The sequence below is a fragment of the Ciona robusta genome, chromosome 11 (assembly GCF_009617815.1).
Source record: "Ciona robusta chromosome 11, ASM961781v2".
NCBI lineage: Eukaryota > Metazoa > Chordata > Ascidiacea > Phlebobranchia > Cionidae > Ciona > Ciona robusta.
Window position 1 is genome coordinate 1,538,358 of NC_143245.1, and position 17,213 is coordinate 1,555,570.

General features: G+C 35.0%; 2 protein-coding genes across 5 annotated transcripts; one reads left to right on the forward strand and one right to left on the reverse strand.

Moving 5' to 3' along the window:
* Nucleotides 1-81: 81 nt before the first annotated feature.
* Nucleotides 82-12,936, forward strand: LOC149727675 (uncharacterized). 4 transcript variants are annotated; one of them, XM_089888599.1, is made up of 10 exons: nt 82-947; nt 1,415-1,580; nt 2,329-2,496; nt 2,766-3,013; nt 4,918-5,029; nt 5,446-5,558; nt 7,122-7,232; nt 10,428-10,548; nt 11,079-11,126; nt 11,610-12,936. In XM_089888599.1, the coding sequence occupies exons 1-10, from the start codon at nt 825-827 to the stop codon at nt 12,383-12,385; spliced, it is 1,986 nt and encodes a 661-aa protein (XP_089744725.1). In that variant the 5' UTR covers nt 82-824; the 3' UTR covers nt 12,386-12,936. The 4 variants fall into 4 exon arrangements, with proteins under 4 accessions (XP_089744725.1, XP_089744726.1, XP_089744728.1 ...); XM_089888602.1 differs by having other exon boundaries at nt 89-947; nt 11,079-11,162; nt 11,610-11,747; XM_089888601.1 differs by having other exon boundaries at nt 91-947; nt 11,079-11,153; nt 11,610-11,750.
* Nucleotides 12,937-13,616: 680 nt separating this feature from the next.
* Nucleotides 13,617-17,101, reverse strand: LOC149727676 (splicing factor U2AF 50 kDa subunit-like). The gene is made up of 5 exons (XM_089888614.1): nt 16,438-17,101; nt 15,870-16,086; nt 14,769-15,422; nt 14,472-14,621; nt 13,617-14,195 (listed from the first exon to the last, which is right to left on the reverse strand). Exons 1-5 carry the CDS (start codon nt 16,665-16,667, stop codon nt 13,998-14,000), a joined length of 1,449 nt encoding a protein of 482 aa, XP_089744740.1. The 5' UTR covers nt 16,668-17,101; the 3' UTR covers nt 13,617-13,997.
* Between the last annotated feature and the right edge of the window lie 112 nt (nt 17,102-17,213).

The following is a 17,213-nucleotide window of genomic DNA, read 5'->3' on the forward strand; positions in this document are numbered from 1 at the left end:
AGGTCACGTGTCATGACAGGCAGTATTGCAATGCACTGGTGGGTCACTAAGAAATTGGTTGCTGTACGTATGACGTATGTACATCTACAGAAGTGTGAATGTAGTACAGTTAGTGTGCAAATAGTACAGATTTTATTTACACTTACAGTATAAAAAGCTACAAATAGTATTTCTTTTAATTTAAACCGATGACATAGGGCTATGACGTCGCAGGCTATGACGTCAATGTAAATAACAGCTGTTTTTTGCCGGGGTTGCAGATTTGTATGCGGGAGTTAGTGTGTTGTTATTAGTGGTGTATATGGCTTGAGCTATTGTTGTGCTAATGTTACGTATTTTGTAAACATATTACAGGAAACGTTTGTGTATAGACAGTTCAGATTTGAGAATTACTTAGCGATTTTGCATTAAGTTATCGTCAGTGTTATCACGTTTATGCTAATATTGTTATATGAAAGAATAAATGTAACTTGATTTATCCTCGCATGGCCAGAAAACGACAGTCATTATGACATAGGTGTTCTGTTTCATACACCTCGTCCCAGCTTACGAGTTACCAAGTATATTAGTTTGTTACTTTGTACGTAATATCTTAAAATAGTGAGGTTTTTGGGCATTCTAAGTAACCCCAAAACAATGCAATTTGGTTGCATAGCCTTGATATTTTAGCTTTTTAAACGTTATATGGTAAAAAATAATCATTTTTTTGCTGCATTTAGCAATGCGATGCAATATCTAAATTGCTATTGCATTTAAATTTAAACTTGTTTTAGTTCAGTTAGAATTATTCTGCAGTTAATGTAGAATTGTGTTGGTTTGTGGATATGGCAGCTGCAAAGAGCTTTTATTCTGTGGTCCAACTGCTGCCCCATACTCTTAGGGGGTTGCACAGATTAGGCGGGGTACGGCTCGCATCAACCGTGAAGCTGCAAGAATCAAATGATTCTGTAAGTTAAATTTAAAGTTAAACGATTCTATGCAAAAATCAGTAAACAGTATAGGCAATAAGTAACATTTGTTTAAAAGGCTTATCCTTGCCTCCCTTACATTTTAAAATGTTGGGCGCCTATGCTTCTCAATGCACTGTAGGCTATTATGTGGAAAATTCTGCCAGGTGAACTCTTTGCAAATATTTTGATATTTTGCGACCCTGTAAAATCAAGGAATGCTATAAGAAAAAGGAAAAAACCACACCAATTAAAAGTTTTTTTTGTATTTAATTACAATTATTGCTGTTTAATGTTGTTTGTTGCAAACTCTCTTAAACTGCTGTACGGGCCCAATGAAGCAATGTTGTCATTTTTTATGATCGCAATCAAATCCATTAGAACCGGACGGTCCAGTCTGTCTCCCATTTGGTCCAGGACTGTTTTAACCCATAAAGACCCACGGAAATGACATCCCACTTTTGTAGATTGAACACATAGAGCAAGTACCTCTCCACCAAGCTCAGCAAAGTCGACTTGAACGATTACGTTATACGCTTAAACATGAAGAGAATGGTCCAGTTCTAATGGATACTTTCAACAGGAAACATACTTATCTTCGCATTTCTCTTACAGAAAAGTGTAATTTAAGATGTAAGTTCTTTTGCTTTGAAAGTGAATGAATGAATGAATGTAACTTACTTTATCCTCGCGTGGCCGGAAAACGACAGGCGTTATCACAGGGGTTTAACACCTCGTGTCAGCTTACGAGTTGCCATGTATGTTACTTTGTGAGTGATTATTTTTTTTTTGGATTTTTTCATTTTTTTATGTATGGCTGATAATTTGGACAACCCATTAGTGACCACTGGGTTGGAGCAATTGTCGTTAAGTGTCTTGCCCAAGGACACATACGCCCACAATGGTAGCAGCGACGAGCCTTGAACCCATTACCTCTGGGTTACAGGCAGGCGCGCTAACCACTACGCCACGGCGCCGGACAAGTATTTTATATATATATATTATATAATATACTAAGGAGTGTTGTTTTTGATATTGATTAATGGTTATTAAGTGGCTGCAATTTTTTATTTTTATCTCACATTCATGGTTTAAGTGTAGATCAAATCAATGAAACCAAAAAAGAGAAAGAAATCGGCAGCAGTTTAAAAAAGAGTCAGAAACTACTTAATAATAAGTGTGCCATAAATTCATGTTAACTAAGTTTACCTAATTATTGCCATGTTGATATATGTGCACATATAACAAACAGGCGCCTATTAATGTAAACGCCATTGTAGTTGCTTTTTGTGCACCAAACTAGGCTACTGTCTTCATCAATGTAGCGTTCCTTATCGTGTTTTTATGACGCCTACTTTTAATATTTCAACACATATAACAGGCACATACTGCATGCCAGAGGAAGGGATTGAACTGACCCCTACAGATAATTTGCTAACCACAGAAGAAATCTTGAAGCTTGCCCAACTTTTTGTGAAGGAAGGTGTTACCAAGATACGACTAACAGGAGGAGAACCTCTGGTACGGCGTGACATAGCAGAGATCATAGGTTTGTTGCTTGGTTATTTTTGTTTACATAGTCTAGGACTGTAGGCTACTAAAGTCTTTTGTGGAGCACTTATGCTATTTAATATTTACAAGTCTTTATAAGTTTTTTGAAATGCATATTTTAATTTAATGCTTTGACGTTCAAAAACTTGGTTAATTGGCACATTCTATATTAATCAATTAGGTTTGACAATTATGGGTGTAAATTTCAATTATGCCATGCCTTTGACTATAACCAGTTTTAATATATTTCTTTATTTATACACGAAGGTGAACTGAACAAATTAAAAAGCAATGACCCGAACATCCCTGGGTTGGAAAGCATTGGAATCACAACCAATGGAACGACATTGAAACGAAAGTTGCCACTTTTGAAGAAGGGGGGGTTGGACTCTTTAAATGTGAGCCTGGATACTTTAAACCCTGTTCGATTTGAACTAATCACACGCAGAAGGGGATGGCAAAGAGTTATGGATGGGATAATGGATGCAATTGATATTGGCATACCAACAGTGAAGGTATGTTTGTTGTTCAGTTGGTAGGCACATGCTTAACTTTTTTATTTTCTAACAAAATTTAAACCAACGTTAAAAATGTAGTTAGACTCATAGTTGTCAAACATAGGGAACTTTATTGAATGCATTGTCATAAACTTGGCGATGCTTGTTTTAAAGCAGGTTGCTATAACAGATGATATTACAATTATCATCCCTATTTCAAGGGTATGTACATTTCTGGTATCTTTTTTAATTTTGAATAAAAATATGATAAAAATTTAAGGCGCCGAACCTGGGGTGGCAGGCCTATCCTGGAATTTTGTGTTTTAATCTGTTTAAATCATGTGTACTTCAGAATTGCCAAGCATGTAAAAGCAGCAATTGGTTTATGTTGGTAACATTAGTTTTATATTAAAAATAAAAAAATGTTTAAAATTATAGTTTCGTAAAGTATTCTAGATCATTCTTGAATACCTAATTTTGTAATAAGCATTCTTACACAAGTCATATCTTTACAATATTTTATGGAGAAAACTATGATCGTACTTCATCAAATATTTAAAAATTTCACCTAATTTTAATCTGGGTTGCATTATATTTTACCAACACCCTTGTTTGTTTAAGAAGCCGTAAGATTATCTGATTTCTGTGACGTCTTTCCATTAAACCGCATCTAATCTGTCTTCTCAGAAACACTTGTGGTATCTGGTGTGTGGTGTGATCATATTACTAGCTCCCATGTCCCTCAATGTTGTTTGCGCTGCAGTAGCGTTTACTTTGCTGCAATTTTTCGCAGAACTGTGTATTACTAATAGTGAAAACGCCTTGCAAGTTGCATGCAGTCCTATCAGTTAACTTAAAGTTTTTTTGCATTTGAGTTTAACCATCGCAAATTGAATAGCCTGAGGCGCTCAAACCGATTGTTCGTCCTAAACTTTCGATGTTACTTTACGAGCTTGGCATATTACTTTGGCCCAACTTCTCAAAAACCAATTTTCCCGCAATGTGCGACCTGTTTACAAGTTAAGGTCTCACAGACTTCTTATATCTCAAGAAATTTGATCTCGTGACATTTTAAAGTATTGAGAAATTTTAAAGATGTGTCACGGACTCATCGCTGTAACCTACTTTTTAAAACCAGTTCCAAAATTTCTCTTAAATTCTCTAAGTTGTGTTTTATAAATCCTCAAATAATAAATGCCATGTTTGGTGTCAAAGCAGATTAAAACTAGCTGTCATAATATTATGTCCATTTTCTACGAAAAATGCACAATTTTTTCCCAAACTAAATAAATTAGACTCTGAAATTGGACCAAAAAATAACCAATAAATATTTTTAAAAATGCAACAAAGTATTTAAAACAAGATTGTTAAAAACTAAGCCGTCTTTAATTAAAATCCCAACGCAGTAAATAATAATATATTTCTTCTTACTTATTATTGTGCAAGAATTGAAATGCTTTGTTTTGTTTTAGCTTAAACAAAACCATCAATAAAGATTAGCCCTAAAGATTATATTGATTTTTGTTTTCAATGATATTTATTCAACATAAAATGTGTTTTGCGGGTTTAAAATTGTTAGAAAAGTTTTGAGCATAGTCGTAACATCAGGTGGTCCCAGGGTGACATGTCTCTCCAACTTTTAAACCAGACATGACATTATTATGTTTGTTTTACCCAGTTTAACAACTAAAACAGTTTTTTATCCGTCGATTATGCGTCTATACAAACTAACAGAGCCAAAGTATAGTGTGTTTGCTGAATTAAACAACAAAGTTTCATATGTTTGACAAATATAAGTGTAACTGCATTTTACCAATCGAATGTCACCAAAGCTATTGCTAAAATTAAAATTGTGTCACCTATCTGACCTATGTCTGTGAAAAAAAGTTAAACAGGATAATTTAAACCAACTTTTATTGCAGATTAACTGTGTTGTGATGAACGGGATGAATGAAGATGAGATTTGTGACTTTGTGGAACTCACTAGAGACATCCCAGTAGATGTGAGATTCATCGAGTACATGCCATTTGATGGTAAGTGGGATTGTGTTCGTACCCTTTGGTATTGCATGCTTTCTATTTTATATGGGTTAGGTTTTTGTCAGAGGACCTGGAATTTAGCCAGATTTGGCATATTACTGCGTACGATTATAATGTGTATAACTTGTTGATCATTGTTTTTGTAGAGATGACAGTTTAGGCAACTTATAGTGACTACTGGTTTCAAGCAATTGCCATAAGTTTCTTACACAAGGACACATGCTAATTAGTGTTTAGTGTGGAGTCGTATGCTTTGACCTTTGCCATATGACTACTGTCTATATCACCATATGTTATTGTTTAGGAACTTGCATTGTAATTGTACGAGTATGTGATAACACCAGTGTATAAAAAGTGTTTGTTTTTTCTACTTTTTTGGAAAAATACCATTATCAAAAACTTTTATCCAGGAAACAAATGGAACGAAAATAAAATGGTGTCATACCAAAGTATGCTAAAAACAATACAAAGTCAGTTTCCAGTTTTACATCGCTTGGAAGATGACCCCAACCATACATCTAAGGTACTTTGGTTTTATCACTGTAGTTGAAATATTCAGTTGTGCTTGAAAAAGTTAATACCAATCTCATCCACCACAATAGTTTGTTTACAAAACAAATGTAACAACTTTAATCTGAGCACGATGCGTGCAGCTATTTCGTGGTAAAGTATAAAATTAACTCCTAATCAGTAAGGTACAGAGTTAAATGCTTTCTGTGCAATTAAACCTGTTTATATATTATGCCATCATACTTGTTTTCATAATTTTAAAACCTTTTTTTTAGGACTATACACTTTAGAATAGAAGTAGTGTTTGGTGATGTATCTGCCATTTTGTGAAATGGTCCCACATGGTGTAGCGTTACTACTACTAGTAATCTACCACACACCTTATGCCATGTCATGATATATCGAAAACAAAAACCACAAATTTCTTAAAAACGAAGGCCAGGCAAATGTCACATAAGGCTAATTTCACCATGAACTTGGGAAACGGTTTCCAAAAAGCCACATATTATATTTGTTGTTTTCCAAATGCAACCTCTGCTTGGCAGTTCTAAACACCATTCGCATTACAAACAACTATGTTTGCATTTACCTCACACGCAAAACTTGTTTATTTTTTTATTATTCAACACATGAAAAAAGCATTTAACAAAGTAAATTGTAAACTGAACCGTGTTATTTTCTTAATGCATACTTTTATTAATAATTTTCATTTATTGCAAACCTTGCATTACCAATGAATATGATGCGCCTGCCGCATAGCTCTTTTAAATTTGCCCGTCTGCAAACATAGGTTCCTTACAACTCTTATGCATACAGTGTTGCCTTTGTTAACATTTTTATAGTTTCACAAACAGTGGGTCGCGCACTGCTGGTGTTGTGCTCTTAAACTTCAAATAAAGGCTGTTAAACTTTATTAAATTTAATTGACTCCTTATCTGTTCAGTAGAAAACAATTTTACTGGAAATATGACTTATGATAATAATTATCATTTTAATAACATTTTTGTTTTGTTGCCAAAAATGTTCCTAAAAATTTAGGAAACGTTAAAATGTTGGGAACCACTGTTTAACAAAGTTCAGCTCAATATAATTAGCCCACTTTAATGTACTGAAGTGGCCTCTTGTATAGTTGGTTATTATACACCTGGTGTGATTGGTTTAGCCAAGCTTTAACCACTTATGCCGACAAGTAACTTATATTTACAACTGACAATATTGCGTGTGAACTTTTTAAATGAAATTGTCGCTTTATAAAAGTGGTCATTATTTCATGAAATGATAGATCTGATTAAATAGACACTTACTAAGTGTGGGAAACATGCGAAACGGAAGCTTACCACCCACTTAAGTGGGAAGTAAGATAAAAATAGAAACTAAACAACCATTTATAAAATCGTGTATTTTTTGCGTTAATATATTATAACAAACAGAGCATAATAAAAAGTAATTGTAACTTAATTAGTACACATATTTGTGTGGTTGGGCCAATCCTTCCCCAAGTCCTACGGCCCATAGTGTGCCACTCTGCGGTACCTGACCCATATAGAATAAAACATACATGTTTCTCACATTGCAGGGGTACAGAGTAGAGGGCCATGCGGGGAAGTTTGGCTTCATTACCTCGATGTCGGATCATTTCTGTGGGACTTGCAATCGTGTTCGAATTACTGCAGATGGCAATTTAAAGGTGGGTCTGTGTATCTGTGGATCTGTGTATGTAAACATATGTTGGAATGTTTGAATTGCTACAATGTCTTTTGGTTTTTTTTCTCCACATACTCACACCAACAAATGTTCCAATTAGGAAAATGCACCACCTCTGGATAATATTTCACGCAGGCACCAAACTTTTTAAAATGCAAGGGAGGCAGGGATGTTTTTATTTTAACCGGCAAAAATATAAAAGGTTATTTAACACTTTGACAGTACAGGCTACAAATTACTTCCCAATTTTTTTATGTATATTTGTGCAGTGGCGTCGATTTTATAAAAACGTAAGGGTTGCGACATTATACCATGTTAGCTGAAAGTAGGTATATAAGTAAAACACGTAAAATCACGCATATAACGTGTGCGGCATTTAATAGAAAGGATAAGATGTAAGCCTGGCAGTCACTTGTGGTTAAGTGTTTAAAACACTTGACAATATGACATGAAATATCAACATATAATTGCCAATACGTTGATTATACAGACGCACCGTCACCCATTACGATAATGGAGCACATCACAATACCGCGTATGACGTAACATTATTCAACTGACAGGTGCAGCATTGCGCAATATCTAACGTTAATTCTCTACGTCACAATATTGGTTATAATGCAACATTTGACTTTAAAACTCGTAATTGCGCAACATAAAAGTTGTTCGCATCACAATTAAACACGTAACAATTTTATGTTGGTTGACGGGCACAATGAAGTTTAAAAATATCATTTTATCAAAACTCAAGGAAACAAACTAAAGTAATCAAACATGCGTCAATCATGTTTCACAACACATGATCAAAGCTGTGTTCGCCTATCACCAATCAAAGCAGCATTGCCGTTTGCGAGCGAAAATAATGTTTCACATGTAGGCTAAATATTAAACGTGTGAATTGTTATTGTGTTGCAATAATCGACGTGTGAATTGCCATTGTGTCGTAATGATTCCACGCGTGAATCCTTACTATTTCGTAAAGGCTGAGGAAAATATCATATATTAATATAAAGCAGTGACCGACCCGATTTAGGTAGGAGGTAGAAGTAGACGTTAGACGCAATTTAAAACGTAGAAATTGACTAGTAAACATTACATTCTCACACAATAATAGAATTTTTATTGTAACAATCGGCGATTTTGCGATTTTCAATGTGACGTAAACACTTGTCTGACGTAACACGCAGCCATTATAGGTAACGGCGCAGGGTACAAAAATAGCTAGTTTAGGCGTTGGGAGAATGAAGGTGTTGTGTAACTACCATAAAGTAATTGTTTGATAAAGTTAAATATATATATTTAAGAAGGTTTTAGAATTAACTTGCTTTTATAATTGGAAAATCCAGGGGTTGCTGCAACCCCTGCAAAATTCTCAAGGTAGGCCTGCATACCCTGCACCATATAAACCGATGCCACTGTATTTGTGTCTTACTTTGACTGTAGGCTCTGTTACCCTTGCTAGAGTCCTAATTGAGTTTACAATCCTTTTTTAGTTTAATTATGCTTATACTCGGGAAACACAAAAATGCAAAAAAAAAATTCAGAAAAAGTGAATTACACACATAAAACAATTAATTTTATTAACAAATAGCAAATTAAATCTTTTCTACAAGTCAGGATCTTTTTGCAACCTGCCACTTACTGTTAGATTTCGATCACTTTGCGTTTATTTATTTAACCTCAGGCAGACCAGTATATTCTGTTTTAGGCAGCTTAAAATTTGACAGTAGTTTTGGTAATGCAGATAAGAGATTGTATATACCACAAGTTACATGTCTGGTGTTTACTCGATATTTAATTTCCTTGCGTTGCTTCTGAGTTTAAACTCAGTTAACCTTTTTTATTTTCGGTGTTTTATCTCCACACGTCATTCTAGTATTTTTAGAAGTTTTATTTATTAGTGTGACACCATGAAAAAATTCTTACCGAAGTATTCGACTTTTTATTTCATGTGAATATTTTTAAGCATTTTTAATGTCTGTTTCCTTTCTTGACAATTTGGCTGTTTTTTTTAATTTTAATATTTTTTGTCACATTTTTAATAGAGTCCCACACAGTATTGTTAATGTTTGGAATGTTTTAAACTCAATTTTTAAACAGCTAAAAAAAGTTCTTGTCTTAGTTTTTGACACAATTTTACTTGTAACTTCTTCATGCTTAATTTTGTAACTTCTTCATGCTACCCCTTTTGCATTAAATATACCGATGTCTGTAAGATTTTGTGGGTTAGTGTGGTTCCACAGATATAATGCTTTAAATCAAAATTGCGAAACTTGTGATTGTGTGTATCCTGAGGTGGTGATGGTTGAAAAGGAGAATTGGTTTAAGATTATTGCCAGGTTGTTCATGAGATAAGAAATGTGGGTTTTGCGATACCGCAGTTTCTCGACAAATAACTTTTACAACTTTTAATTTTATTTCCTGTTTCACAAACTTTACAATACAAGAAAAGATTTTGTGTTTTTTTGTTGTTTTGTAAAATTTTTCGATAATGTGTTTTGGTTGGCTTGACTGATAAAAAAACACAATAAAAGACTGGCAACCAATAAAGGGTTGTAAAATATTAGATAAAAAACAAAAATTGTCGGTAAGACTCTAAATAATCTAACGTAGAGACTTTTATTAACAGCAAACAAAAGTCAATATTAGAAAAGTTTAAAATCCATATCACTTAGTTTTAAATTATGGCAGGTTGCACCTAATACATTTTACATATAAGCCAAAGACTAAACAGTATTTATTATATGCAAATTCGGTTTTAAAAGCCATGTTGTTATAATTAGATTGTGTCACAGAGTTGCTGTCACTTTTGTTGGATATTGCAACAAAGTTGTTAGAATTGATGGTTGCAGTGTTGCACATCATACTTTTTTCAGTTAGCAGTGTTTCCTAAGTTTTTTTTACAGTTGGTAATGTGTTGCAAAACAAGTTTCTTATAATAAGCAGTGATGCAAATTAAAATCATTTACAGTGGTGTAATTTGTGTACTTAATGTCTGTTTTTACTGCCTATTGTTAGGTTAATAGAGTTTGAGGCAACGTTCCCTATTACTAAGTTGGTGCCCGCCTTAGCACTGTTTACTATCTATTCTAATCTATATGGGCGAGGTTTTATGCTTGGGGAGATATCGGTTACCACAGTGTGTGGTCATACAACTAATTATGACATCATAATGCAGGTTTGTTTGTTCGGCAACAGTGAAGTTTCGTTGCGAGATGAAATACGATCCCAGAAAAGTGACGAGGAGTTGCTTGAGGTTATTGGGGCGGCCGTTAAGAGGAAGAAGAAGCAACATGCAGGTTGGTGAAGCTGGTGGATTTGGAATGTAACTTTATATTTTGATAGTGTTTTGTTTAATACACGCTTAGGAATTAACTCATATGTAGCTTTGGTGGTAAATGAATGAATAAATGTAACTTACTTTATCCCCGCAAGGCCGGAAAATGACAGTCGTTATAACACGGGTTTAACACCTCGTGCCAGCGTACGAGTTACCATGTATGTTATTTTGTGGGTGATTAATTTTTGGGGGGATTTTTTTTTTTTTATGTATGGCTGATAATTTGGACAACTAATTAGTGACCACTAGGTTAAAGGAACTGTTGCTAAGTGTCTTACCCAAGTATAACACCTTGGCATCAAACATGGAGTAACATAGGGGCAGGCCTACCCGGGCAATTTATATATTGCATTTATGCAAACATTAGAACCATAAATTAGATTTGATTCGTAGGAACACATCTAGCTATATTTGTCACTTTTGTCGGTGTGTTTATTTTGGGGTGAAATAAAATGAGTATCCTGAAAATTCAATTACTTTTCAATGCAGGAATGTTCAACCTTGCCAAAATGAAGAACCGACCGATGATTCTGATTGGTGGGTGACTTCCTCTGCAGCATTCTGGTTGGTTAGGTCAATAGTTTTTAATATGCAAGAAATCTTTGACAAAATGTTGTTTTTTTCTAAATTATTTTACTTCTAATGTAAAGTTTTTTAGAAATAAATTTGCTTAAGCAGTTTTTAACTAATTTATATTTTTTAATATTAAATAATACCATTTTTCCGAATACGAAAAACAGTTATACAACTATTTATCCATTGAAAATTGCTCTTTTTGTAAACAATACTTTTTCACAAAAACAGCAACATTAAGCCTGGTCACAACGGTAGCAGAATAGTTTTGGGTAAATATTTTTTAGTAACAGACAAAAAAGTGGGCAAGTTGCAGCCTTTTTTAAAATATCTTTTTAGATAACTTTGTTGAAGAACCAATGGCAAGGCTGGCTGTCTGATTTAGTGCAGAATTGAACCATTACTTTAAATGATTTTAATTTACCTATCTTTTAATTTCTTTTTTAGATTCTTTTCCTGCCGGTTCCAACTTTGTAAAGTTTCCATTTGTAATTTATTTGACGAGACAATCTTTTATGGAAAGTTCTAATTCCCCGCAAAGTAACATTGATGTTATGAGCTACGTACATGTTGCTACAATGTCAGAAGATGTAAATGATAATTACTCGCTGTGCCCAACTGCAAGCCATTCTTTCTATGCTCAACAACAACATTTATTCACTGCACCTTTACATGATCAAACCTCCCAAACTTTTACCGCTCAAACTCGCAATTATTCAACGAGCTGTGATGCAAGAGACAACCAACTTACACACGTGGATGGAACGGGCAAAGCTTCTATGGTGGATGTCTCATCTAAAGAAGTAACGACCAGACAAGCTGTTGCCGTTGGTAAAGTTCATCTCAACGATGTTGCATTCCATGCTGTAAAGAAGAACTTGGTTAAAAAAGGCGATGTTTTATCTGTAGCAAAAATTGCAGGAATTATGGGTGCTAAGCAGTGTTCACGCCTTATTCCCTTGTGTCATGATATTGCATTGTCCAAGATTGCTCTTGATTTGATTTTAAATGAAAATGACAACACTGTTGAAATCAAGGCTTCTGTTGCAACAAATGATCGAACTGGAGTTGAAATGGAGGCTTTAACTGGAGTGTCCATTGCAGCACTTACAGTATATGACATGTGTAAAGCACTTGGGAAAGATAATTGGATTTCTGACATCAAGTTACTGAGGAAAACTGGAGGTGCAAGTGGTGATTATGATGTCACAGATGCATATTAATGTCTTTTGTTTTAAATCAATTTAATTTTTCATCTCTTCGACAATCGTGTTGAAATAATTCTGGATTCATTCCTTTGCTTGTTTATACCGTGTGTGCCCATACCTTCAATAAGCAAAGTACATGCTCTATTTCAAATAATTCTAGTTAACAGTTTACAATGATGTTATTTAACTGTTTTAATCAGCAGAAAATTCTATAAAGTATATATAATTTATGACACTTTTCCCTTATTGTTTTACCACAGTGAGATTTTAAAGGCGTTTTTTCTTAGGGGTGTGCAACCTGTAGTCATATATAAACTGCATGAGATAAAAATATGTGAATTTTGATTAATTTTATTTGACTTTTCATGGTCTTTGATTGCACACCTCTACCTCTGCTTTAAGATTTTTGTTCTTTCTTTTAATTGGCTTCTTGCTTCCTTTTTCACAGAATACTAGCTGTTTGTGTCTTAATATACAATTATTGAATTCCACAAAGAGCGAAATGTACATGGTAATCTGCCCCTTTTAATCCCACCTAATACAACTACACCGCGCTTGCAACGAAATATTGTCATTTTAACTAAACAAGAATTTCTTTAAATATTTCAATTACCAGAGCAGCAAAACCTTTACATGGTTACAAACTATAAGATTCTTTATTTAAAAAGTTTATTTTGAAAATATGTTTTATTCCATTTACATGAGTGAGGCTCTGCAACGTGCCACACCATGAGACATAAGATGTATGCCACGATTGGTCCATTACCTCGCCACCCAGTGTGCTATAACTAATTAGTGACTACTGGGTTGGTGCAATGTCCGTTAAGGTGAAACATTCGACATGTCAACAATTATTATATGAATATTTTAGTTCATCTTTTCAATATATTGTGGCAACATTTTATGGCAGTTTGGCAAAAACCTCTTGTGGATGTTGTATGTTTTTTCTGCCACCCAAAGCGACATGAACACGCTTACGACCAAATATTATTAGAAAAAAAAGTAGAGAGCAGGAGGGACAAACCTAAGTTTATTGGTCAGGGGCAAAATCTTCTTATTCGTATCGCAACCACAGATGTAAATGGTGCATCTATTTTGCTCTGCAAGCATGGGGTATATTTTTTTGCGTTTTTTGGGAAGACTTGTAGGCAAGGTTTTATGTCTCCCAGTATCATGGTTTTATTCATTGAAATATTTTTTTGGTCATAGTTTAGTGGTCGGTCAAGCTTTAGTTACCTGGCAAAGATTGTTTCGTTTGTTTTTATTTACCTTGAAATAACAAAGTGACCAAATTTATTACAAGAGTGAAAGTTGAATTACTGATATTCTCCACTACAGCATAAAATCATCTCGTGCTTAAAAACTAATTTCAAGAAACACAGACATTAATGTTATATCGCGTTGCAACTTCACAGCCCAATTTGAATTACTTACAAAACCATTAAAAAATTTAGGCCTATTTAACCAACAGTTGCGTTTCACGATTTTTTTTTTGACATTCTAATAAGTTTTTCAAAATGGCAGTTTCCGACAACTGAAATAAAAATCGTCAATGGATAAGTTGGCTGTACAACCGAAATTAGGTCCATTCAACAGAAAATTGCTCCAGTATTGTTTACTTTCGTCTCTAACTAAACTGACGGTGGTGATAACGCTCTGGATCGAAGAACGAAGTCACCACAACTCTGTTGGAGAACTTTCTACCAGAAAGAGCTTGTGCTGCCTTCTGCGTGTCGAGATGGTTTGCAAACTCAACATAAATTTTACCAACGCCGTCAGCTTCTGTTAATCCAGGCCCGGGGCGCGGAATCTCAAGACTGACAACCTAAAAAATGTTGTTTTATTAAACAATTAAAAAAGGTAAAAACGCCTACAGGCAAGAAGAGCGTTATTTATGGGTTAATTCTTGGCCAAAGCAAAGGGCTCTCTGGGGTGCCTCAGTATAGGACCTAATCCATATAGAATACAATAAATATATTGGCAAAACAAGAACTTGTTAAAACCAGTCTATTTTTGGACATTACACCACTAATTTGAATGTATAGTATAGCTTTCCCATTAAAATTAAATTCTAAATTGAACCTATATGTTTTTCACTTACAGATCCAAGTTTTCCGCACTCATCTTTTACATCTTCCATGATCTCCTCATATTCCTCATCATCTGTCAACTCCTCCGGAAGAACCATGTTCATCAAACACAACACGGTTGTTGCGGGGCCTGCACCTGTCGCGTGAGCCATGCCGGGAATCTATCGCGAAAATGGCAAGCATTAATTTTATTTCCTTAAAAGTTAAGTCTTCTGAAAGATTTTTCTAACCTAGTAAGCTAGTCCAAGTTATATGAATTTGCATGAATTTATACTAGACAACCAGACAATTGGGGAAATAAACCTAACCTGTAGTGTAACTGGCGCCATAATTGCTCCATGTGGATTATTCTTTGCACCGATGCTTGCACGTTGCACAATCAATTTCTTGTCCCCAAGTTGCATTCCATTAAGGCCGGCAATAGCTTGGTCAGTCAAGGAATAATCTGCAAACTCGGCGAAAGCATACCCTTTAGATAGAGCAGTAGCACTGTCCTTGACCAAGTTAAATGCACGTAGCGGCCCAAAGGATGTCAACAGCTCCTTCACTTGATCGTCGTTAAGATAATTCGGCAAACCTCCAATAAACATCTTGTGCTGAGAATCTTGAACTACAGTAGATATCACACCAGGTAGATGAATAGCAGGTTGCTCCAAGGATCCTGGCAGTGGTTTGTAATCACTTGGGCGACGGATCTTCAGCGATTGGTTCATGAAGTTGATTCCATCGAACGCCAAGGCCTGTGTAGTCTCGTCAACTGACCTGAACTCGAGAAAAGCGAAATTTTTATCCAGATTAATCTGCACTGCGAGAATTGGTTGACCGGGTGCTTGTGCAAGACCGGCGATCTGCATCTGGTTGTTGAAGAAATCCATCATAGCGTCTTCAGTGACACCGAAGGGGATGTTGCCAACGTAAAGACGACGTGCTTGTCGTGTCATTTGACTTCCAGCCACAGGAACCTGAGAATAATTCACTCACCTTGTCATATTCTTAAATGGGATTTAAATTTAGTCATATCTATGGTTTCATTTTTAAATTTGATATTAAAGATTTTTCTGCATTTCCCTTATTATTTATTGGCCACACTAACTGGACCTGGTCCACCTATTTAAATGGTGTAATCAAAGCTGTTTTCGGAATAATTTATTAGCACTCTGTGGCTCTGCCATTGTACATAACTAATGTAAGGCCACCCTCGAGGTGCAGAATAATGGTAAATACTGAATGTAATCAAAGCACAAAAGTAATGATATAAATTGTTTTTCTGCCACAGTAATTTAGGGTTTCTCCACTACTGAGCACTAGCTACAACCATAAGAAACTGCTACAAATGGAGTTTGCCCAATTTTGGATTTGTTAATTACCAACAACTGCTAACTATATAAGCATAAGAAATTGATTCAAACCTGGAGCGTTGCTTCTGCTGTAATGCTCCCCATAGTTTGAGAAGTTGCCATCAATGGAATTTGACCCGCTGCCTGCATTGCTTTGTATTGTAGTGGTGTGACATGTTCGTAACCAACTGGTGGCACGTCCCAATATTTGTAAGCTTTTTTTGGTTTCTTCTCGGGGCGTTCTCGACTTCTTGATCTTCGTTTACGCTCTCTGCTTTTTGACCGGTGCCTGTTTTGGGGAAAAAGGGTCAGCTGCAAAATTAAAACAATGGATTGAGTGATATGAGTAAGGTATTACATTAAAAGCGACTAGCCAGCTATAAAAGCAGAAGTAAAGCAAGGTTTTTGACACGCAGATACAATATTAATGAGATCTATATTATTTTAATGTAGAATAAAAAGACTTGTCATTAAAAAAAAACAATTAAAAGAAAATGAGATTTAATAATTTCAGCAAAGATTGAACCTTACTTACCTTTAGTTTAAATGCTTACCTTGATGTAATTTAAATTAAAAAATAAAGAATAATGATTTAATTCAAATAAATAAAGTCGTTAAGTTTAAATCAAATGATAATTACCTTCTTCCTCTGCTCCGACTTCTGCTCCTCTTCTTACGATCGCGGTCACGGCTCCGTTTACGATCTCGGTGTCTACCCGAACTTCCGCGATCTCGGTCACGATCACGTTTATCATCTCGGGACCGCGGCTCTGGTTCAGTGGGACCATATTGACCGTCACCATTGTTGTACCCGGGGTCCTGCTTAGTAAAACTCGGGTCTTGGTAATTATTCACGCCCAATTCAGCCATGTTTAACCAGATATTGAGTTAAAGCCAATTACTTTGAAAGATTTGTTGCAAACTTTTTCAGTCAGTAAAATGTGTTTTGACTTTTAATGATAAAAATTATTGTTTAATGGTCGTATAAGTGGTTAGCCTGTGAAATATTAACATAGGTGGAAGTTTAGATGCAGGTCGTATTATTACTGACACACAAAAAAAACGTAATAATGAGCAAGAAGAATGATCGTAGGTGACTTCTGTAATATTATAATCGTTAAAAAAGATCCGCAAATACGGTTTACAGTTTATTTTAACAAATTAATGCTAACACATTAAACAGCTCCTTTGTGCCTTAACTTGATTAACTTAATTAAGACTAAATTAGATAAAACTAAGACTCTTTTGGTAAAAAATACCAGTAAAATCATCTTTACTGCACAATTTCACTAATTAACTAACATAAAACAACCAACCACGATTTCGCAAACAAGCCAACTGACACTTGCAATAGTAACTTTTCGTCCGACCTTAACAGACACTTTTTTTGCATACTTTTCGATTTGCTTCATTAAA